Source organism: Atractosteus spatula, chromosome 16, assembly GCF_055471065.1.
Source record: "Atractosteus spatula isolate fAtrSpa1 chromosome 16, fAtrSpa1.hap1, whole genome shotgun sequence".
Classification (NCBI taxonomy): Eukaryota; Metazoa; Chordata; class Actinopteri; order Semionotiformes; family Lepisosteidae; genus Atractosteus; species Atractosteus spatula.
The window spans coordinates 190924-215987 of NC_142721.1; the positions used below are offsets into that span (position 1 = coordinate 190924).

Consider the following 25064-nt stretch of genomic DNA (forward strand, 5'->3'; position numbering starts at 1 on the left):
TTTTATTTATTTGCATTTTAAAAAATCATTTTCTTCAGGCACACAGGCTAAGCAAAACATGCATACAAATATTTTTGTTATTTTACAGTGAATACAAATTCTTCCTTTAAAATACAAATACAATTATAATAGGTCTTCTGAAGTTAGCTCATTCATAAATAAGCTAACACACAAATATAATCTCTCCACAGAAAGTCTTGCCACAGCTCCCTAGCACATATTTCTTATTCAGACACTTGATAGAGGCCCTAGCTTTGATTCAGCTATTTATAATTCTTTTCATGTGAAATTATCACATTCCATAGACACATGTCAACAGAATGCTATGTCTGTTTTCCTTCTAGTCTCACAAATAAGGACAAACATCGTGAATCCATCATACTGTAGGTAATCATAGTAATCTCATAGAAAGGGGACCGCCTTGTCTCCAGATAGCCAAAATCCAATAGATGTTGACAGAGATATTTTATCCTCATCATTAATCTCTTGTAAATCATCGTGTGTCAATCAACAGATCATCTTGAATTAATTCACCAAGGTGGTGAGTTGAATGACACAAGAAGAAGAACACAGCAGCACAGGTTTAATTTGTGTTCATAGGTCTGTGTGTTAGCACTTCTAATTCCATCTCAATATTACAGATGTAGGTTTAGTTTCTCTTATTCTTTGAATAAATAACATTGTTTATAAGGTGTTAAACAGGATGCGCACATATTCTTGGGTTAACAATCCTTCACTTGCACATTTGTATTTTTTTCTGTTATCTTCATTAAGACACAATTTGTTTTTGAGAAATTGTCAGCCCTCAGTTTCTTCACATCCTTCAAAGACACAAATTACATAAGATTTCCAACCAGGGAACTTCTTATAAACCCACACATTTCAAAAGAGCATTTAAGATATAGGATTTTGAACAAAGGAAAAGTGGTTAAAATATTAATTAATTAATTTTAAACAGAACTGTGGGAAACAAACGCTCAACTGTTTTACTGACATCAAAATATTGCTTTCAGTGATATAAATATAGAAACATTTAAAAATGTTATCAAATAGGTAACAACATTTCCTCATTTTATTTTTGTAATAGTGGTAGAATGTAATAGAATGTTAAACACATTTCTGAATACTTTTTAGGGACATTCATCAAAATGTTGCAGATGAAGAACATTTATTTCAAAGGGGTTTGCGTGGAATTGTAAAATCTGTCATCTTGTCAGGTCCCTAAATTAATCTTCCAGATGAGTCACCTGGTGAAAACAGACGCACAGGACAGAAGAAAAAGAGGACATAGAAAATGAAATGGATTAAGGAAAGAGATGAAAGTGTTACTTCACACACACAGCTTAGCATCCACCCTCCATGATGCTGGCTTGCTCCACTCCAGTCCTGATTCGCACTGAGCTCCTTGCGCTCGAGATGCACCTGTGTTTCGCTGGAGAGACAGCCCCTGCCTGCGCCGTGACCCTGCAGAACAAGGGTCAGGCCTCAACTGGAGCCGGTGCCGCCCCTGGCGGGGAGCACAGCCGGCCGGCTGGGCAGCCTCTGAAGGGCGGCCTTGGCAGTAAAGGGCCGGACGGCGTGCAGTGTCACAGGCTTCTCGGGAGTCTTCACTGAGGAGCGTATGATGGGCTGGTGGCTGTCGATGTTTTTCTGGGAGTTTCTGTGAGTCGCTGAACTGAAATACAGCAGATTGCATGAGGTATGTAAACAGGTGATGTAGAACAATGGCTCGCAGGGATGTGTGAAATATTTTTACGATGCTAAACGAGATTATTTCTAGTATGTACAGTAGCAGTAACCTCATTTTATCTCTCGATCAGCTCAAGACTTCCTGAAGCAGTCCCCAGGTATGGTGACTGGGCACTGTGATGTATTCCTTTGGATTAGATGTTAAACTGAGGTCTTGACTCATTGGTCATTAAAGATCTTTTGGTTCTGCTGATAAGCATAGGGATGTTAAATCCCACTTTGGCCTTGTACACTCTATCCTACATTCAAATCACCCTTAATATAAATGGTGAAGTTATTTCTCACCTCTTCACTTGATCTGCTGTGTAGGGGAGCTGCTATACTGTATGTCACCCAGTGTTTCTATTTCTTTTAAACAGTATGAGAGAAAAAGTGCTGTTACACTTCCTATGCATGTGTCCAACAAGTGATGATCCTCCTGTCACAATTAATAGTTAGGTTTGTGAAGAAAACTTACAAAATGACATTACACTTCACTGCAATTACCAAAGGGACAGTTACATTTCTATAGCAGTTAACCTTAATTGATCCCTATGAAATATCCATCCATCCTTTTTCTAACCACTTCTTCAAATGCAGGGTTGAGAGGGGAGCCAGCAAACAAAAGGCACAAGGCAGGGTACACCCTGGACAGGAAGCCAGTCCATTGCAGGGCACACACAGACACTCACTCCTGAGGCAATTCTCCCAGAACCCCAATTTTCCAATCTTACCAGTATGTTTTTGGACTGTAGGAGAAATCCCAATAAACACAGGGAGAACATATAAGCTCCATGCAGAAAGCACTCAGTGAACCGATGGCCCCAGTGCTGCAAGGCTAACCATTGTACCACCATGCCACTTTCTACATGAACTAAATTTCTATGTTTTTTATAATGCAATTGTCTCTTTATGAGAGCTGGGGATACGTCTTCTGTGCACTGCTATCTTATCCTAGGAACAAATATCCGCACTGCCAAAAAATGCAAGCAGAATGTCTCCGGGAAGTCGCACCTCTGATTCCTGGACCCTCCAGCTGCTGGACCAGACACAGGCCTCAGGACATCCAGGCGGCAGTCTGGTGCAGCTGCCGCCTTCAGTTCTGGACGGATCTTGGGCTTCACCACCTCCGAGTCTGATCTGCCTCTCTCCGGGCCCAGCAGGGGAAACTCCTTGTCAGGCTGAAAAGCTCTGGTGGCACTGGAGCTCAGAGAGCTCTCCTGCTCCTGACTTGGCACAGGAGTGCGGAGCCGCCGCGCCTTCATGTCTGAGAGCCTCCGGGCAGCAGGGGGCACTGTGCGCGGAGGTGGGGGAGATGGACCCATCAGGGGATCGGGCGATACATAGTGGCTCCATTCCTCATGGGAGATGACCTCTCCGCCTTGCAAAAAATATGAAAGTCAAACCCAAGTAATTACTTGTGCTGCCAAGTGTCCCCTCAAATTTGTTTCAATTTTGACTAATTTCTGATTTCTGTCACGAACGTCCTGAAGATATTCCTGTGCACAGTAGAGTGTAGATCACCTTCCATTTAATTTAGATCAAGGGAGCACAACTCCTGTTCTGGAGAGTCAGAAGGTTTCTGGTTTTCCTTTCACCAGAGCCCTTTACTACCTCACTGAACTCATCTGCTTTTTGGACAAGTTGCAACCTTTAATTATTCTTAAGAAGATGGAAATTTATAACAATCTGCTGTTCAGGGTCTCTGGATGACTGCAAGTGGACTCCCCGATTTAGATCAAATGATAGTAAAAACAATGAATATACCGTCTTGTATACACAAGGTGTGGTAGTAAATGTTTAAGTGTCAATTTGGTCTTGCTGGATCTGACTCCCAGTTCCCAAATCTAATTCGACAGATGCTAACTGAAAGAACTGACATAACAATCAGTGCCTAAGCTGTATATTCCACAGCGTCCATACTTGACAGCATGCTCCCTTCAGTGTTTGCAGATCACCTGGCGGTGGGGAGAGGGCTCCTGGAGATTGGAAGGAGGAGTCTGGTGAGGCGCTGTTAGTGCCATTGCAGGACCAGGCTCCTCTGATCTCTTCTTCCTCACTGCTGTCACCGAGACTGCGGCCCTCCTCTTCCTCATCACTGCTGTGCGAGATCTTGAGAACCTGTGGCTCCCGCTCCTTCTGAACAGCCTCCAGGCGCCTGCAAGACAGTGCAGACCCTCCACTTCACTCAGCTGAGACAGAGGGTATCAAAGGCCACATTGCATGCACATTTAGACACATACTGTACCATGGTTTCTGTGACATTCTCGAACTGTGCTCCCAATACATCAGTCTCCAGAGGTGTACATTCTTTGATACTGATAGATATACTGATCTTTCTTAAAGAACACATTATTCAACATCATTTGATATCCGGCTCTTTGAAATGTGTTTTGTAGTTAAATGAAAAAAATACAAAATTAAGGAAATACTTGTTATGTTCCTTCCTCCACGTCCTCAGCTCTGCAAACACATCCTCTCGATCCCGGGTTTCCAAAGCTTCAGTGTCGTAGGTGTGCTCAGGAATATGTTTGTGCTGGGCAAAGGGGCTCAAGTGAGGGCTGGGTGCCAGCTGCCAACAGAGAGTAGGTGTGAAAAATGCATCTGCACCTTAAAAATACAGCATTTGTCCAGAACATGACATTGCAGACAGTAAAATTACAAATTAATGGTCTTGGGCATCACAGCCACATCAGAGCTCTGTTCAAAGTCAGAACCTTAAATCAAGCAACATCTTTAATCTTAAACTTCTGTCTTTCCATCTATTTAACAATAAATAAATTTTGTAAACCAGAAACCAGCTGTCAGTTCCTTTAAATATGATCACAGGGGGAAAGTGAGGACAGATTTTAAAATGACCCATATACATATTTTTTTTAAGAAAGCCAATGCACAGCTATATAATAGTGGAGAGGAGTGTGTGTTAATTACAGAATTCACACTATTTTTCTGAAATCTAATCCAGGATGTGTTTTAGAAACATGATTATTGGTTATTCATGGCCTCTTTTTTCTGTTCCTGACTTACATTCAGTTTCTGTTTCCGAGCACAAAGAGCTCTAACAGGGTTGCCACAGATCACCCTTCCGACACCTGCGGGAAAAACAAGTCAGACGTCAGCTTGGACCATGGGAACCCAGAAACTGGAAAAACGAAGAGCCATAAGAAACAGGATCCAGAGAAGCTTGCTCGGGCTGGGATTGTGCGCAGAATTCTGCAGGAAGAATGGACTGCATGGAAAGCATGCAATCACCCAGAGTGATTTCCTTCTGTTATGCGAGACTCTAAGCCAGGTTGCTTGGGTAACAGCTGCAGAGATCAGCATATGTGATAAAGCAAACCACTGGCTCTAAATCTGAAATATCTAAAATCTACACAAGATGTTTAGCGTGTTTGGATCTAAGATGTGGACACAACTTCATTTAACTGTTTACATTTTTATATTTGGCAAAAAGAATATAGGTTTTTGCCAGAAGAAGAAAAAATCACTGTGTTTACATAGCTATTCACCATAATATCCCTATGTGTCACAATAATAACCAGGAACAAGTAGCCTAGGTCTTTAGATTAGAATTATTAATACCTCCACCCAGGATCCATTAAACATGCCCCTGAATATCATTTTTGCATTATTAAGAAAACAGTACATTCCAGATATAGCATGAGAAATAGACATTACTTTTAATGGTTTTTAACTTTAAAATGATTTTGGAAGAGTTTTTGGAACTTGCGCCCTCTGATTTGCATTTCACTGTTCATAATGTTCCTGATGTTCATGCTCAGCTGAGCTGAAATCCTACATGATCTCCAGCCAGGTGTCGTGAGCTTTAGGAAAGGAGTGGGGAGCGTATGTGTGACTCTGATAAAAGACGTGGCCACCGTGTGTCAGGTCACTGGCGTCCTGCTCCAGAGATGCGGGGTCCGAGTCAGAGGACCCCGGGCAGGAGCCAGGGGAAGAAAGGGGCCTGGCACTGCCAGGACGACCCGCACTGACAGGCCAGGGTGCTGCCCAGGGACGGAGGGCTGAGCTGGGACGGCTGGTCACTGGGCGCAGACCAGAGGCAGGCCTGCCCGAGACTGCGCTTACAGCTTCTTCTGTGGAGTGAAGATAGAGACAGCTTTGAAAAATATATCTCTTTTCTATTGTGCTTTTAACACGCGTATGCTCAGCGTTAAAACCTCATTTTTTAAGTAGTCTTATCAGATCTCTCAGATCTGCTATTCCAAAATCTATATACACATCACTAAAAAACAATTTAAAGGTCTTTTTAGCACACATTCTCAGAAGGATCAATGAGCCCTAAATCTCTTTAGCCCAATATTGTACCACTGACAAGTGGTGACTATATTTTCTGCTCTCAGAAAAAAAAGCCTCATATTCTGGGACTCTCCCCACCCCCCCTCCCTTACACACACACTTTAATGGGGAGAGACTCTCTGTTTTGTTCTGAATTATCATCACCTACCCTCAATGTCCAGATCTTGAGCTAAAGTACTGTCTTTGATGGAGTCCTTCACTATAACCCAGTCTTCGCTGGGGGTGCTGGCAGGCAGAAGGCCCTTATCATCAGCAGGGATGTCGTCCAGGTACTTCAGCTGGGGAACCAACTCCTTCACTGCTCCTCTGTAGCAGTACTGCTCCGACTGCATATGGATCAAGGAAGTGTTGTCAGACACAATACCGATTCTCATCTGTTTCAAGCTCACGGGTTTGTCTTTTCACATAATCCCTTTCTTTTCTCTTAGACTATATTTTACAATCAGGCCTCAAACCTGCTAAAGGCTGTCTATTTGTAAATTTCAAGTTTTAAACATTGTATTGTTTTACAGCACAGTGCAACAATAAAAATCAAAGAGGCCAAAGGGGGTGGAAAATGGATGTGAGTTAAATGAAAATGACCTTTTGAAGAGTTTGTCTTTCATATAAACGCAATGACTGCTATAATATAAAGCAACTGAAATATTACACTTTCTTTTGACAGTACAAATCTTATCTCTTTTGAGGAAGATAGTTTGTAGCACCACACTGGACATCACACAATTCTGGCACTTTAGCCCAGCAAATGAAGACTGAACACTGCAAGAGCAGAGGTCAACTACAGAATTTTAATTTAATATTATTTTCCATTAATAAAGCAGCAGTACAGAGTAGTAGTAAGAAGCTATGGATTCATAACAGGGAGGATATGGGTTCTAGTCCCGGGTGGGGCACCGCTGTAATAGTCCACTCACATTGCTACAGCAGGATGCCAAGGAGAATACAAATATAAATTGTGCACGATTAAATCAGACCAATAAAATAATAACTTTAAAATGAAAAATAAATTTGAGAACCTGATTTGCTCCTATGAATTGTACCCCTTTTATTTTTTATGCAATGCTGACAAATAACATACAGTATGTTCAACTAGACTGCAGACTAAATTGAAATGTATTTTTTCTTGTTGCTTAAATGCTTTTCTTGAAACATTCCAATGGCCTGAGATATTATTCTTCAGCCACATCATTGTAAGTGCAGAGCAGTGTTTCTTAAACAGTGTACTTAGGAGACATGAGTGTATCTTCTGCAAGGGCAACAGATCACTGGTATCTCAGCAAATGTTCTCCTTAGAGACACTATGACTATAGCTGGAAGAGTCCAGTAAGCCTCATATTCTTTAATAAAACTAAAATTATTCAATCAGGTAAACAGAAAACCAAAGAATATGTAAACAAAAACCCAAAAGACAGTCTCCTACAGAATTCACCTATGCAATTGATTGAAGACTCTGTCATACACAACACTGCCATCAGGTTCTGAGAGGCATGTCTATGTTTTACTTATCTAAGCATTATTTTTAAGCTTTGTTTTGAAGTAGTACAGAACCACAGTCAATCAGAATATCAGAATAATGCATAATGGCTTTGGAGTACTATACACATGATACATCACTGGTTCAATTCCTAGCATTGCCAAGTGACTGACACAATACATTTTCAGAGGTGACCTGTAGATGACTGTGTCCCACATCTTGTCAGAGCTCTACAGTTTTGATCTTCCAAACATCAATGCCCTTAAATGTCTAAAAGATTTATTTAATTTAAAGATTTTAAATTGTTTTCTGTGTTTTACAACATGGATGTCTAGTAATTTTACAAGTTTGTATAATGTGAATCTGTTTTTGTTGAGGGAATGAAAATAAGCTCAAAATATTTAATTAAACAAATTCATGGTTTAATTATAGGTCAATGGAGAAACAGGTTAGCTGGAATAAAAGCCCAGAGATATTGTTTTTTTAGGTCCAGAACTGAGAAGCTCTGCTTTTTTTCTTTTTAGAAATTAAACTCTTCATATGGCTCAGCAGCTCTGCAAACTCATCATTATAATGACTCAGCAACTCTGTAAATTTATCATTCACGTGACTCAACACATCAGCAAACTCATCCTTAAGATGGAAAAGAAGGTGAGAAAATTGGAAAAAGAAGAACAGCGCCTTGCTTCAGGCCTGTGTCTCCTAAATACACCAGTCTGGGACTGAATTAGTGACACACTGCCTGTGTGGCTTAGATAAACGAGCCCGGTCTCATTTTGTTGTACTCCCTGTACAGTGAAGCACTTATGCGGCGCTTATGCATATTCAAATGGTTTCTTCTTTGAACAGCAAATGCTGCCCACTCCACTTAGTGGCAAAGGAAGGTTAATCTACAATACATATCTATCCAGTAAGTGGTGTTCTGAGAGAAAGGGCCATTTAACCTGTTTTCAGATTTACTGAACTTCTGTATCACTGGCAGGAATGGATAATTTTTATTCGCCCATTTCTTTACAAAATTAGTCAAATTAACAAACCAATTTGTTATAACAAAGATGCACAGTCATGGAGGAAAACTTATTACAGAAAAATTCTCATTCTGTCCTGCTCTTTGTTTGTCAAAATTAGTCAAATTCTGATCATGCATCAACACACAGTATGAGAGGTATAACTTCTAATAACAGTTATAGGATGCATAAAAATAATGTAATCATCTGATGTTTTATTATTATATTGATAATGATAGTTATTTTCATGTGCTGTAAATCATCATAGTTATACTCAGACCTGAGGCGTCATCAAAGTGTATATCAAAACAGTTATATCATTTCATGGCTCTGCCAAACACATCCTATTGCTCCATTGTGGGTTGTTTTCCTAGATGTGGAGAAAATTGCCAAGAAGGAATAGTTGATTCTTCACACTTCCATGGTAGATCAAAGAGTGCTTTCATGTTCTAAATTAAGAAATTGCATTTTCATGACCAGCTCTGCGATTATCTCTCAGGCCCACAAGGGGTATCTGAGAAAATTCATGCTGCCGAAGTAATCACAGTACACTAAAGCATGGGTGAGCTAAGCCCGTAATCTTATCAAGCAGACCCCCTTTTCTGCAGGGGAAGAGAATTAAAAAGCAAATTAAGAGGTTCCTTATATATCAAGCACACAGTTCAAATTTGGTCTTTGGAAAAAACATAGGAAAAGTGACAAAGGATTTAATTTGGTGTTTTTTATCGGATTAAATGCATTCGGTCACCTAATGCTTAAACACAGCTTAATTATAAATTCCGATTTAATAAACCACAACATCCGAATATAGATTTTTTTGTCCTTTTCCTATTTTCCTGCTCATTGAGCTAAAGCTCAAAATGGTGGAAAGAAGCACCCCTGAGTCAGACTACAATTCACCAATGGCAAAGTGTCTGTGTTGCCAATGCCATTACTAACAGAGACAGCAGACCATTTATCATATCAATAAGGGGTATCTCTAAGAATAATATTTATGCATAAACTCATTACACCAGTTTCACATCTCTTGTTCTGACTTATTATACTGGATGTTGCTTCAGATATTCTAATTTTTTATTGAACTTTATTGTAGATGCAGAAAGATGTTTAGCAGGCTTTTTGTGTCTAAATTCAGCACAGTTGTAATTCTAATGATGAATAGGTGCGAAACTACTTCTGAGTCAACACAGAATTTTGGACATTTGTTGAGTCAGAAAGTGGGCAATGTAATATCTGCCCACCCCAAACACAAGCATAAAACTCTCATTAATTATCCTTCTATATCCAGAATTTACACTCTCGTCTAGCTATGCCTGTGTTAAGGCAGATCACTACAGTGTGGCATGTGTGTGAATGACCCACACTGTAGAGAAGCTGTGAGCACAGCACACTGATTTAACAAGGCAGAAACCAAACTTGCAGCACAGTGCAACAACCTTGTTAAAATGATTTGAGGATCTGATTGATACTTCAAACGTTTTTCCTTAATGTGATTCATACATTTTCTACTGTTTTGGAATTTAAAAATTAAGACCAAAGGTGGGTGAACAAATCTGAAAAAGCTTAGAGCAGTTCTGCTTCCACTGTGATACGATGAGGCAAAGGTACTGTAATTCCTGATTTTTACACTCTTAATTGCATGTATTTGGGCTAACGTGCCTGAAAATACAAATATACATATATAATTTCTTAATTTAGAAGAAATTAGATTACTTTTTAAAAAGCTTGCCTTCGGTAAGTAACAGGCAGCCTGACTAAGTGTTTGAAAGAATGTAATATGCAAGTACCCAGAGGTACTTGCATGTAGGTATGACTAGTCTCCTGGATGTCATACAGACAGCTGCACAATCTGTCTCAAGCCAATAATCCATAAGAAGTCTTTGTCTTAGTCTGTATCTTATAATTGTTTATATACAATTATTGCTACTTTATGAAAAACAAAATCTCTAAAACATTAAAACAAAATACTCTGTGCAAAAAATCTTAACTAAAATTAAGTGTCAAAATTATTGTAAAGAAAACATCTTTAACTGAAATTATATTTAAAAATATGAATATGTCCGATTTCATTACAAAATAACAAGGATTAGAAAGCTTGAACAATCAATGCAAAATAATGTGTGGAATGATTAGAAAAACTTAATGCATTTCGGTGCTCTACATTTGCAGGTATTCTGTTTTACAGCACATCTTACATTGAATAACTGTATCTAATTCCTTTTATTTAGGGGTTAAAATCCTTTATTGGGAATAGACCCTGGAATCCACCCCCTATATTTATAATCATTCTTTTGGGGAATTAGAGTTTAATTTACATATTTTGTAATTCAAGAACTTGTATATACAGTAGCAGTAATTCAGCCTTCTATAGATCATCCTGACATTTACTAAGACAACAGAAAACACTGCCCCAGGGCCCGTCTGTGTGACATACATGTAAATTACATTAATGCAAGCCCCTGAGTTATGTGCAAGACACACTTTGTTTGAATAATGAAACCCAAGCCTGGCTTGATTAAGATAAAAAAATGATCTGATAGTTTACATTAGCCACTGCAGACTGAGAATGCAAGATGATTTTAATTTCAATTACTGGAGATACCAAGTATTTTTAATTATATCACATTTCTTTTTATTCAACGATAAAATAAAGTACTTGGGACAATGCAAGGCCAACTGCTACTGTATATGACAGTGTTGATATACAGTATATTAAATGAATGAACAACTGCTGAACACCTTAAATATATGATGTTGAGAATGTGCAAGGTGCAAAGTGATACCATAAAAACAACACATCACTATACACTAAATGTAAAACAGCAGTGCTCTTTAGGCCTCAAGAAATTAAGAATGGGCATGTTGGCTTTTTTTTTCTAAATCAGCACAAAATAACAAAAACATAGCATTTTTACAGATTTATGCTTTAGAAGCTACAAATATGTACAGTACATTAGTTACCGAAACAATAAAAAATCAAAACAGTGTTAATTTTAGGCTGCATTACTTTAAAAAAATCTGTTCATCTTGAAAAAACAAATTGAACCTGTCTCATCAGCGAACAGAGAGTAAGATATTAAGGGTTTCCTACTTTATTTTAATATGCTTTTTCGTTGCCTTTACAGTTGATAATTTGTTTCAATAGGTCCATTGTCTGATACACCTTCAGTGTTGGCAGCTGTTGGTCTGTAGCCCGATGCATTCTGGTTGTATCATGACTGAGGTTGAAGCCAGTACAAATGACATTATTGTGTGATTTACAAAGCAACCCAAGCAAAGCCCTGCAACCACAAGTTGACAGTTAATCTACGCAATGCTCTTGAACATCCTTTCTCCTACACCCAGGTTCATGAGTACCTGACAGCTGTTGGATTAGGTTCACATTAGTAAAGTCATTGAATCACTTAATAAAGTTTAGAAATAGATCCAGACACAGTTTCGTCAGTTCACCTTCAACAGTCGCTTTCTCAATAGAGTAGAGAAGCACAGGCAATGGAAGACAGACCGAGCAAATCAATTAGAATAACTGAAAGGTAATGGCATCATTACTCATATCGAAGTAAATATCCAGAAGCTGACCATTTGTTTTCACAGCTTTGGGATTATTTTTTTAATATTTTGCTCCACATATTTGCTCCCTTTAGATGACTTCAAACATCCACTTTTACTCTTCCTATCCTGGATGAGGGTCTTGGTAATTTCAAACTGTTTTTGCAAATTACTTCTCAATGAAAAATAATAAAAAAATATTGTTATTAATGTTGTTGCTTTGTTGATCTCTGTTTTTACACTGCAATTTTAGTATTTTGTGCTGGAAAACAAATCTTTGACAATTATCTTTTACTAAATTACCTTGAGGATTAATGTCTTTTAGAGCCCAAATTTCCAAATTCTGATATAGATACCAAAACCACTTTAAATAGTTCTGTATTGGAAACGTTTAACAATGATTAAAATTAAGGTTAACTATAATTATTGTCAACAATATAATATAATTAAAACAACCATTAACCAAATGTGGTTTGTTTTGGGGTAGTTGTTATTTAGTTCACAATTTGTGCTTCCGAGATGCATTTTATATCATGTTAGTGAGCACACTGTAAGAGAGCTACTGAAAGATGGTGCAGTGAAAAGGAATCAGACTCTGCCTCAGTCTCCTCTTTTAACTGGGAAAACAAATCCGTCTCCACTTTCCCTATGAGCATTGAAGATCATTAGGCTTTAAAAGCTGATGATCTCATGCAGTCTCTGCTGAATAACCGTGAACAAGGTCAGTTAAAAACAATTAGAGTGAACAGCACACTCTCTGGGCAAGAAACATATTTACCAAGAGAAATATATACCATGCTTAGGCTATGAAATGGTTTCTGACTGAATGTGTCCTTGCCATTGTGTTAAGTGTTATTATGCAGCAATGAGCAGCCTATTGTCAATAACAGTGTGATTACAAAGTACAAGTATGTTAGTGCTGTTCTTGCTGTTCAGTTTGGGTTTGCTATAAACTAGATTAGAGATTCAATTTAAGGTACTGATATCAACATGAGTATTACTGATATGACTCTCAGGCAGAATTTGCATGCGCAGCACCAATGCAAGTTGTATATAAATGGAAAGCTAACTACCTTTAACTTTAGTTGCAGGTTATATTAGATATTAGATATTATGAAACATTAAAATACAAAAACCCAAAGTCAGCTTAAATTAAAAAAGCAGAGATTTTCTAGCCGCAGGGTAGCTGGAGCCTATCCTGACAAGTAACGGGCACAAGCCAGTCCATCACAGGGCACACACAGACACAAACACGTACTCACCCACACCCACACCAGGACCAATTTTCCCAGAAGTCAAATAACCTACCAGTGCATATTCTAAATATAGGAGGAAACCAGGGCACCCAGAGGAAACCCATGTGAATATACTGAGAACATACGAAGTCCATGCTGATGGCACCACCGGCCTACAATTGAACCCAGGGCCCCAGCGCTCCGAGGCAGCAATGCTAACCACTGAGCCAACACGCCACCTGAATGAAATATATATTTTTATTATTTTGATTTATGGTGCCTTTTGTAAGGATCAAAAAGATCACCAAACACGTCACTCCAAATGTGAGTTACCAGGATCGTACGGCTTGTGTCCCTCTAAACCTGAGCTGTCTTCAACACCACAAGGGTTACGAGAAGCTGGGTACCTTGCCAGAGTCTGGATGTGGTGTGGAGCAGACAGGGTTACCCTCCAAGGTCAGCGTGGTCAGTCTGCAGCAAAGTCCCAGGTACTGGACCTGTGTGATGTCGTCAATATTGTTCCCTTCCAGATCCAGAATCTCGAGGTTATCCAGCATGCTCACCTGACTCAGGTCTGAAATGTCATTGTACGCCAAGTACAGTTCCTACGAAAATGAGACATAGTATATCATGTGAACAGCTGTGGCACTGGGAGTTGAACTGCACTTTGGTGTGCAGACTATTCAATGGCGATTAGAAAAAGCACTCCTTCTTAAGTAGGTTTTATATGGAGATAAAGGATGTCATGGAAGTCTGGGGACCACCCACCACCCCTTTGATAGTGTACAATGATTTATTTTAATAGAATGCTGTACAATAGAAAAGAGGAAATTACAATGAAACTCCCTTGAAAAAAGGAAGACATTGTTTGGATAAAGAAGCAAAAACATTTCTCTCTTGTAATCTCTTCCAAGGAAAAAAAAACAATGAACTACTCAATAAAATATTTTAAATATATACAGAATATTAACATTATGAAAGAATGTTAAGCTGTAGAAAAATTTTCAGAGCTACAAAGTTTGTTTTTTTATTTTATATGGGAGAGTGTGTGATATTTACAAAAGCCAGTGAGGTAAAACATCGCCTTAAAAAACGAATTCCCAAGTCAAGACAGGGCAAATATCTGGAAGATCATATTTAGAGCAAGTGCTGCATGTAGGTACCATATACAAACTATTTGTATATGAATATATCAATATAAAATAGAAATAAGAATCACTTGAAGAAGCTACTTCTGAAAAAGGCCTATGTGTTTATAATAACGTAATTTACAAAATCTCTGGACAATATGGTCAAGCACTAAAAAGGCAGACTGTTAAACAGAGTTAGAAGTGTAGAATTTGAATCCATTAATGTTATGCTGATAATTATATAACACACTAGCAGAATGTATTTATTTAGAACATTATGTATAATTTTGATCAGATTAAGTCCCATACTTAAAGGAATGTCCTTCTCTAACAGGCTTAAAGTACTGAATCTTTTTAGTCTTGAACAAAGACTACAAAGGGGAAATGAAAAATCCTCTAGGGCACTGACATAGTTAATTCAATGAACGTCTTCACAATCAGCAGTGTGACACAAACCAGTGAACACAAATAGTAACTGAGAGTGCAGTGAAAATTGAGAACATGAGGTATATTTTTACACAAAGAGTGGAGGGGTTTACCCAGCTGTATTATTGAAATTGATACTTTGACTTCTTTTAAGAATCAGATGGAAGAGATTGTCAGATCAATAATAACCAAATACTCTAGACAAGCCAAATGCCCTCCTCTCATTTGAAACATTTTTATGTTGTTAAAAACAAAATTTCTTCCTAGATAATAAAGACAGTGAATTTCTTATCATTAATCGAAGGTGTTCTTAATTTCTCTGAAAAATAGTCAACGTACTCAAATAATTTATATATTCATATAATATAAAATGCTAAAATAAACTATCATTACTTTTAAGATAACACAGTTTGGGAAGTGAACTGGTCATAAAAAAGGCATACTTGAAAAAAACACTGAACATCTCTGAGAGGTCAATAGGTTAAATGTTACTCTGACTGTCTTCATAATAAACTAACAAGATGATTCAGGTTAAATCACTGTGTACTGATTAAAATAACACTGCAGTCAGCATTAGGAGGTAGTAAACACAATTGTGACCATTTCCGTTTGTATAGCAAATGATTCATGGCCACATGCAACAAAGTTCAAGATTAAGTCCAAAGTTCAAAATACCTTCAAAGAGCAAAACGAGGGGATCCCGTCCAGATCCAGCAGCCCGCAGCGAGCCATCCACAACACCTGCAGGTGGGAAAGTGTGGTTCCCAGGTCCCTGGAAAAACACAGCAGAGGAATAAGCAACATTCCCCACTGCTCATATTCCACATTCTTACATCCCTTCTATCTGGATGCACTTGGTCTTGCGGGTTTTTGATTCTGTAGGACAGACAGACATCTGGAGGTCATCCTTGGAAGAATGACAGCCTATCCGTCCAGTTAACTGTCTTCCTCCCTGCTGGCTGACTGAGCCAAGATTCTGCTTTGCACTCAAGAATGGTGACTCTATAGCAGGCCCAATGACATTCACTTCTAAAGAGTATAAATAAAGCAAGGACTAATGCTGTGAGCCATAAAGAAGGCCTAAACATTTTAGATTGAAGAGACTGTTCATAATCACTGGTACATATTTATCTCTAGGCAACAACATTGAAGAAAAGGCAACACACTTTAGAAGTAAGCAGAAAGATGTAGAGGGCTGGAATAAGACAGATCTCCCTAAATTGAGAGATTCTAGCTTATGCTGTACATTGATAAATAACAATAAACAAACTAATTAGTTTCTTTCATTTTATCTGTCAATGGGCAAGTTAACTTTAAAGTTTTTAAGCTCTGAAGGTAATTAAAAAGATTGCAATCTGAAGCAAAGGGATAAGCGTGCGAGTCAGTCTCTTACAGCAATGTCACATAAAAGGACAACCCTTCATTTATATTTCTGCCACATAATGCAGCAATCACAAAAGTTTGAAGGCTGAAATTCTAGTATAAAACCAGATTGCCACTTGTGAAGATCATCTCAGTATATGGTGAGTGCCAGCTATTGATCATTCACTGTTGTAATCAAACTAAATGGAGTAACATTTACAATGAACTGCTACTGTAAATCCTAATCAGACATGTGAACTTAGGATACCGAGAGATAAATGCACATGCAAACTGTGTGGGCTGGACAGAGGTGCATACTGGCAGCACCTGGCACACAACCACAGAAACCAACTCACTGGTGTGTCCAATCAAATCAGGTGTCTCCACGACAGAGTGCTAACTTAAGCACTTGGAGAGGATCTGAACTGTACACACATTACATCTGCATCAAAAGAACTAAACCAGTCAACAAAACAAGGAATGGGCAAAAGAAGCATTTAGCAAACTGAGATAAAGACATTAGCTTATAAGACCTAAAATTGAACATCAGATTTTCCTGCAAAACAATTAAAAATCAGATTACATTTACAAACCCTCGATTATCAATTCCATTATCCCACGAATCAAGAAGGCTGTAGCAGTAAGCCACTGTTTACAATTACGGGACAATTATGGTCACAGGTGACTAGTGACAAGTGCACATGAAACCTGCCAACAGCTGGGCTGGGAGTAAAGTTATTTTAGTTCAATAAAGTTATATTAAGCTTTTTGTATCAAATAAAATAATTATCTCTATTTCAATCAATATCTGCCTGCATAACTGAAAAACAAACGAAAAACAGTCTAACTTTCGCCAGAGGAAAGCACAATAATTGTGATAATGCTGACATTATCAAAACAACAGCTTAACAATTCACAGGAGAATTGCAAGCTTTATGGCCCATCTTCATACAATCAACAATACACACGTTGATCTGATGTATGATTATTGTGTGACTGGCTGCCAGTATAGTTGTTTTTGCATCTCACTGATCTTCAGTTTCTAGAAGTATTACAGTACATGTCTCTGCTCATCCCTTTGAGGACATGTACACCTGTGCAACAGCTGCAAAGAGCAACACATAGTTTCTGAGTCCATTCTCTAACAAAGGGTGACGGCTTCAGCCCGGATGTCTTACAGTATTCATATCATCAACATTCTCTAAAACAGAAACCACAATAAATGCTCTAAGAAACTTAATTGACCATAACAGCTTTGTTGATAATTACAAAATTTTACTGCCACACAGAATGTGTCTGGTCTTGAACAGAACCACAGATTGCAGGCTGTTATTCTAGCTTTTGAAAGAAACCAGGTGTATGCATTTCCCAACTTCTGGATTTCCAGATAAGATCTCCTGCACTGTGTAGGACTGTAAGGCCGTTTGCCAAAAGTCTGAAATGTCTGATATTAAATAAAGGTATTTCTACAGTTCTTCACATACGTTTGCACAGGAGGTTTACCACAAAACTCAAGTCACAGTATTTTGTATATATTTCCCTGTAATACTCTGGAAGATTAGAAAAGACAAAAGTGTATCTCTGTGAAGTTCATAGAATTAACTGTACAAGGGCTTTCAATAATCTCTGTATTACAAAAGACAAAGGAATTTATTCTAACCTGCTGGAACTTTCAAATTATTTAAAGCAGTTCATAAACTCACCCATTTCTAGCACATAGCTTTTAAGCATACTTGACACATCAATGAAGAAAGAACAAGACATTGACAAGTACTGTAATCATCATTGTCGGTAGGCAAGAACCATCGTTTTCCTAGAAAATATCAAGAATTATCCGTTGGCTACAAAGTTTGACCATTAGAACACCTTGAGGAAACAGCAAAGTAAAGGTAATATACAGAGTGTGAAATAGCACTTTTCTGACTGTGCTAAAAAAACCTTTAAAAATATATTAATTGACCTATTCTTATGAAGTTCGTCACCTGTCAGAAAGACATCAAGAACATAGGTTTGGTCTATTACAACTGACCAGAGACAAACTTTTAAGAAATGTTATTCCAATCCCATTTTATTTAAACAATAACATAGTGAACACTAATACAGCAATCTTATTAGCAAAAACAGAAACTCAAGTGTTTTTAGGAAGGTATTGGCACACAATCACAATAGCATAGAGCAGCTATTACATGATCAAATTTGTCTTTGGAAATATTCCCAAAGGCACAAAAAAATGGGCTTTTAACAATGTAACTGCTTTACTGTAATTTCATGTCAAGTCAATTAATATAGTTTTTTAAGGACTGTCACTTACCTGTTATTTAAATATACTGAATTCTGATTTAAATGCACAGGGTAAGAGCTGTAATCAAATTTTCCAGTACTTGTAGCATGTTTATGGAGTTTCAGAATTCTCTCAGCGGTGACTCAAGACGTTTGACAGTAAGTCTCCCCCTTCCTGTATGAACTCAGCATTTAACGAACCAATATACTGTAATATAGCACTCTGACTCAGCTGCTGGTAGAAACTGCAAGAATTCTTTATGTACGGATGCCTATGGTAAAAGGTAATTTCAACCCACAGCAGATCACACTAGGCTTTTAACATGACAAACTGTGATCAAATAAGCAGACGTAGACTACATCGAGGCTGGGATATATTGGACATCACAATAAACAGCAGTTGTGATGTATTTCTGTTCCTCAGAAAAAGGAAGTAGAGGAAATGGTAGAAACACACCGAATTAATGGCACAAACTTAAAAAGAGCAAAGAGATAGTGGTAAAGTGGCGATTCCAATCTGAAAAAAAATAATCTACACTAAAGTAATGCGGAAATGCCCTGGACCATAATATGTCCAGAAAACATGTACTGATCAAGTTATCTTTTCTCTTCTTCAGGATAAGACATGCATTTAACATGGCATAGAGGAATTCTATGCTATATACAGGTATGCATCATAAAATACATTTATTGCACTTTTTTTGCAAAAGAAGTAAAAATCTATAGTCATCTTACCTCACAGAAACAATTAAACTGTTGTTCATCTTCAGCTGAATGAGGCTGGGCAAATAGGTGCCTATAAAATTACAAGGAGCATTTTCCAGTTATCAACAAAAAAAATGAAATGACTCAATGGAAATAGGCCACCTCTGGCATTTATCCATACAATCTTCAAAGACCCTCTAATCTAAATCACTGTGAAATACAACAGGTTACTGCCAAACGTGCCATTACAGTAAATCTTTCCCATCTGCATAAGCACAATGCCTACATGCCTGAGGGAAACAAACAAAGCTTTTCTTTAGCTGCTTTGCATGGCAGAAAACTGGAACCTGAAAACAGCATCAGAAAATGTCTGAGACTTGTGTGCCTTTTCTTCTTAATTTCTTTCTTAATTGATCTATTAACCTAACAGAGCCACTGATTTGTAGACTTTTTTTGGCCCTCAAGAAAATACATTTAAATGTCTGTAATCCATTCTCTACTTATTCCTTATATTGTCCCATGCTGCTTCTCATAGATTCTGTCACCTTTCTTCAAAGTCTGCTCTGTGGAAATCCTAAACCTTTGCTTGAGACCTGTGCAGTCCCACTACCTGACCTGTGCAGTTACAAAATAGACAGTACAGTTATACATCTATCTCACCAAAGTTTCCCAGGGTGTTTTCTCTTGTGTCCACACATATTTCAAGGACTTTCACTTCTTCCAGGTCAGATGTCCCAGTTATGGCTTGCTGAGTAGAGAAACATACAGAAGTAATTGATCAAATTGATCACTGAATTGCAGCTTCATATTGATCACTATTGATTTACAAATGCATTTTTCAAAACTGACATTTTACATCATAAGGTCCTAAAGTGATGGAAAGATACTAATTCTGCTTACTGTCTTGAATGTTTTGGTACCACAGAGGACAATAATAAAGTATTGTCAATATAAATGTAACATATATAATAGTATAATGGTAATTTTAGCAGCAGAGAAAAGGGAGAACTGTAACCGAAAGAAATAAAAGGCAGGTAAATTGCCACTAAGTATTCCCTGATGCAAAACTTTTATTGACAATGTTCATATTTCAGAAATTCTGGTAATTAATGAGAAAGCAAATAGATACATTCAGTAAGCTGTCCAAGGCCTATCGTTGATTTGGCTGACACTGAATGAAGCTGGGGGTGGCACAGTATTCCGGACCTGCCTTGCTGTCTGCATGGAATTTGTAAGTTTTCTCTGTGTTCGAGTGGATTTCCTCCAAGTGCCCTGGTTTCACACCACATTTAAAAGACATGCTGGTAGGTCAACTGGCTTCTGGAAAAACTGGCGTGAGTGTGTGCATGTTTGTGTCTGTGTGTGCCCTGTGATAGACTGGCATTCCTTCCAGGGTGTATCCTGCCTTGAGCCCATGGCTTGCTGCAACAGGCTCCGACCCCCTCATGACCATGAACTGGATGAAGCGGTTTAACAATTGGTGGATGCATAAGACTGAAAACAAAAACAGATCCTTTGATTTTTATACTGGTTCATGTTGCAGCATCGTCAACAAATGCATTTTAAAAATTCCTCATTATAACAAATAAAATCTGTTTTAAATCCACTGTAAACGGTTACACTTTGGGCCAAGCGTTCCAGTCTCTAAGAGAGTCTTCAGGAAGCAGCAGAGTTTATTGTACCAAATCACACCTGACTTTACTTTCTTAACCTGCCCTTTCCTCAATGATTTTCCTACCCATCATAAATATGCACTGCAGCCCCAAAGATTTTTTCATTTGTGTACTTCACTCTTTCAGAAATGAAATAAACGAACGGACTTTGCCTTGCGATACATCAGGATTTCACTTTGTCTAAAAAGTGTCACCACAAAGAATGCCTTTCAGCCCGTGGCTCATTATGAGAGCAGCGCAGGGGACTGATAATAAATCACATCTTCCAGCAGCTAAATGGCCAGATCTCTCTCAGAGTACTCAGCTGTCCTTATTCCCCAGAAAGCCATTTTAGCAAAGTGGTTAATGGCATGCCCACCAAGCCACTGCTCATTTTGATTTATAAGCTGACTAAATAATTTTCACAATGAAAGAGAAGTGTATTAGAAACTAAATGAACTAAAAAAAAAGCAACAACATAAATCAGTGAAAAATTGCACCAGCCACACCCTCCCAGCTGATTACTCAGGGTTGACACATGATTTCCATTCGTGGCTGAAAAGGGAGTGGAGGTTTTAGCTCAAATTAAACGTGTCTGATATCAATACAAATAAAGGAAACTGGAGGAGAGAACATTTTATATTTTCTTTAATGACACATCCTGTTACTCGAAGGCTCAAATAATCTGACTATGGCACTAATACAGAGGCATTAACCAATGATTTCAGCACTTCTCCTTCAATTTGATCATCAAGAGCAAGCAATAGTTTTGCTCCATATTTTCCTCCAGTACAGGAAATGAAAATATGATAAAACTGCAAGATTACAGTGGGGAGACACACACTTGTATCCTTGGAACAAGAATAAAGAAGGAGTGCTCTTGATCAGTAGGACAAGACCTGCTCTCCGCAGGGGTTTGCAGTACTCCATATGGACTCCACATACACCTGCTCCTTTTTGTTGTAGTTGAGCTCCAATTACAACTGAAACCTTAATTGACTTAAATAATTAGGATTAAATTGACCTGATTGACTGTTTTCAGCATTCAAATATGTTTGAGGTCACCTTTTAACTGTTATATTTCACTGAATAAAAGTCACGGCAAATACATCAATCAAGCATCTTGTTAGTTCTCTAAAATCAATGGTAACAAATGGGTAAAATCCTTACCAATTTCTCTGGTGAAAGATACTGTTCCACCAGAAGCTCAGCATCGTCATAAACTGCAGGACTAGGGTTCAGCTGGCCGGATCCGGCAAGTTCTGTCACCCAGATCCGAGCAGTACTGGGCCGCACCACCGAAAAAGGATCCTGAGAACACTGCATCGCACCTTTCTCGGAAAAACAACAAAACTTTGCTCCTCAGACATCATATCTGCTCAAGCTATCTCAGAGCTTAAGCAGCTATTAATCTTCAGTACCTTGATGCACAAGCTGTGGTATTTGCCATTACTTTGTGTGTCTAAGGAAGCATCCAGTAAGAGAAAAAGATTTAATTTAACTACTCTGGGGCAAAATATATAAATATTTTTGAAACTACACAGACTTTTTTAGATTTGTAGAAATCTTCACATCCCATGCCTCCAAACAGGTAATGTACTAGAACTTTACTGTGTAACTTGCTAAGATAAACAAATGTTCAACAAATTTAGAGAGAGGTATCACTGTGAAATAACTAAAGATGAACAAACAATATGTACTACACTTAAAATAATTAGTGACTTCATTCATGAAAAAATATGTATGCAATACTCCAGGTTTTGACAATACTAGTATAACACATAATCAAAGACTGACATAAACAATTGAGCTTAATAATATGTTTAAATCAGATGCTTTCTGAATAACAGCTGTACTACACACTACACAAGCAACAACTCATCTACATAAGACAGTGACCACCTCTGCAATAAGAAACAGAAAATTAGAAGAGAAGTTCTTTAATCTTCAAATGATATGTTCATTTCGTGAACATAACACTGAGATTAATCATTCTTAGTCATCAAGAGTTCATTGCACGAAATATGGTACTAAAGGAAAACCGTAAGGACAAAGAGACTACAAAAATCTGGAAACATGTTCCTGGGGGTGTCACAGTGGTGTTGTGGTTAGCTTTGCTGCCTCACAACACTGGGGCCCTGGGTTCAATTCCTGGGATGCTGTATGTGTGGAGTTTGTATGTTCTCCACATGTTCATGTGGGTGTTCTCCAGGTGCTCAGGTTTCCTCCCACAGTCCCAAAGACATACTGGTAGGTTAATTGGCTTCTGGGACAACTGACCCTGGTGTGAGTGTGAGTGTGTGCATGTTTTTGTCTGTGTGTGACCTGTGGTGTCCCATCCAGGGTGTACCCTGTCTTGCACCTATTGCTTGCTGGGACAGGCTCTGGCTCTCCTGCAACCCTGAATTGGAGAAAATGCATGGATGTTCCTTTGAATTGTCACTTGAAAACAGTTCAGTTCAGTTCATCCTTTTTCACTGTATGGTGCAGGAGTCTCCAACCCCAGTCGCAGACAGCACAAGACCAGCAAGTTGTGCGGGTAATCATTAAATAATAATTTTCCCTAAACTGGAACAGTTTTAATTGTGATCAACTAAACGTGTGTTTTGTTAAATGAATTAATTAAGTGATTGCTTGAAGAAAAAATCAGAATACCCTTCAGCACAAAAGAAACTGAAGATTGCTGAACCAGAGATGTGTTTAAGTTGGTGTTCCTTATTTTTAAAAGGGAGAGTCTAAAGCCTTTAGATACTCGGTTTCTCCAATGATTTTTATAGCACTTCCAAAAAAATGCTTTGAAAATTTAAAATGATTTGCACGGAAGACTCACTTTAACTTAACAGCCTTGGTTACAGCATGTTGAGCAAATTAAATTCATGCACATCAGCGAAACCAGTCTGGGCATAAGAGTTGGGGATCCAACTTTAAAAAAATATTTTTGCTTCAGCTACTGTGTACGCCTGCCTGGTGACTGACTCGGCGTGCTGGTAACACAGTACTCTGAAGTTATCACTCTCGCTTGGTGATTGCATGCGTATCAAACCGCAACGTGCACATCACCTGAAAATTCACCTGCCAATCTGAAAACACAGAATCCTGAAATGTTCACACCAGGAGACATGAGTGATTACATACGCACACAACAGTTGCATATATAAGTACAATTACTTGAAACTCTTAATGATCAATTTAAGGCGATTAATATACAGTGTACTGTTTGCTGGCGGGGATTATGTGTATGTTACAAGTTTATTAATGTTAACAGTAATCCACCAACAGTGGGAATCTATTCCTTTGTGCGAAGCACGAATAAATAAAAGAAATCTTACCTTGTACAAGCGAATTAAGGCGAACGCATTTTATTCAGGTATCAGTTTAGCCTTAAAAGATATGCGTACACATACAAGTTAAACACACATAGTTTGGTTAGCAACGCGGAAAGGACTTCCTGGAGACGGAGGGGAGTGCCTAATGCATCCTGGGAGTTGTAGTTTTAAACTCAGCCCGTTCATCCTGCCCACGCAAAGGATGCGCAAAACGATCTTCGATCTCAGACTAACTAAATGGCAGCAATGTAAACTATAATCTTTGAACACTAATATGAGATACTGGGACACAAAGAAGAACAAAAAGCAGGAAAAACTGGACTCCTGGAGCCTGGAGAAGCTCCGTGAAGTTGCCCCCCCTACAGACAGTACAAACGATTAAACCTACCTCATTCGTTAGTGTTGCGTTTGCACCGGTTTGTGTCGCTGTAAGTAGCGTTTGTGCTGCTTTCGGTCCCGAGATATAGCACCTTGTTTTTCGGGTGATCACGTGACTATCTACAAGGAAATTTACAGGTACCAATAATATCGGTACTCGAACTCCTGATTGTGATGTAAACAATGAGGACAATTTCTTTTCCGAGTCTGTCTGGTCGGGTGGGGTGGATGTTTCAATATATTTCAATACAGCGCCTTCTTTTCCTGGCTGTGACGTCACTCAGTGACGTACAAAACACCAAAGGCACGACCACCAGATCTTTCAGTTGTGATCCTTTGATCAGTTGACCCCAGACTTTGCAGCCTTTACACGAATAAACAGTCTTACATTTAGGAAGGAGTTACTATGTTAGTTCATCGGGTTAGGTGTTTTCTTTTCATTTTTAACCAAGTTCTCGAAAATGTATTGCTTGTGTACTCCTTTCATTGCTGAAG

General features: G+C 38.5%; 1 protein-coding gene across 1 annotated transcript; it reads right to left on the minus strand.

The window, feature by feature from the left end:
- On the minus strand, positions 1 to 24289 carry lrrc56 (leucine rich repeat containing 56). Its single transcript, XM_088934711.1, has 13 exons — positions 24195 to 24289; positions 22036 to 22196; positions 19874 to 19961; positions 19244 to 19304; positions 15542 to 15638; positions 13718 to 13915; positions 6194 to 6371; positions 5607 to 5822; positions 4756 to 4820; positions 4161 to 4300; positions 3687 to 3886; positions 2743 to 3109; positions 1 to 1675 (listed from the first exon to the last, which is right to left on the minus strand). Exons 2-13 carry the CDS (start codon positions 22189 to 22191, stop codon positions 1486 to 1488), a joined length of 1956 nt encoding a protein of 651 aa, XP_088790837.1. The 5' UTR covers positions 22192 to 22196; positions 24195 to 24289; the 3' UTR covers positions 1 to 1485.
- Positions 24290 to 25064: the final 775 nt, after the last annotated feature.

Coding starts and splice junctions, on each gene's coding strand:
- lrrc56 (XM_088934711.1), bottom strand. CDS start 22,191: ATGCAGTGTTCTCAGGATCCTTTTTCGGTGGTGCGGCCCAGTACTGCT. Junction 3,110..3,686: donor AGCCCTCTCCCCACCGCCAG/GTGATCTGCAAA, acceptor ATTTTTTGCAAG/GCGGAGAGGTCATCTCCCAT. Junction 1,676..2,742: donor GGAGGGTCCAGGAATCAGAG/GTGCGACTTCCC, acceptor GCTGTATTTCAG/TTCAGCGACTCACAGAAACT.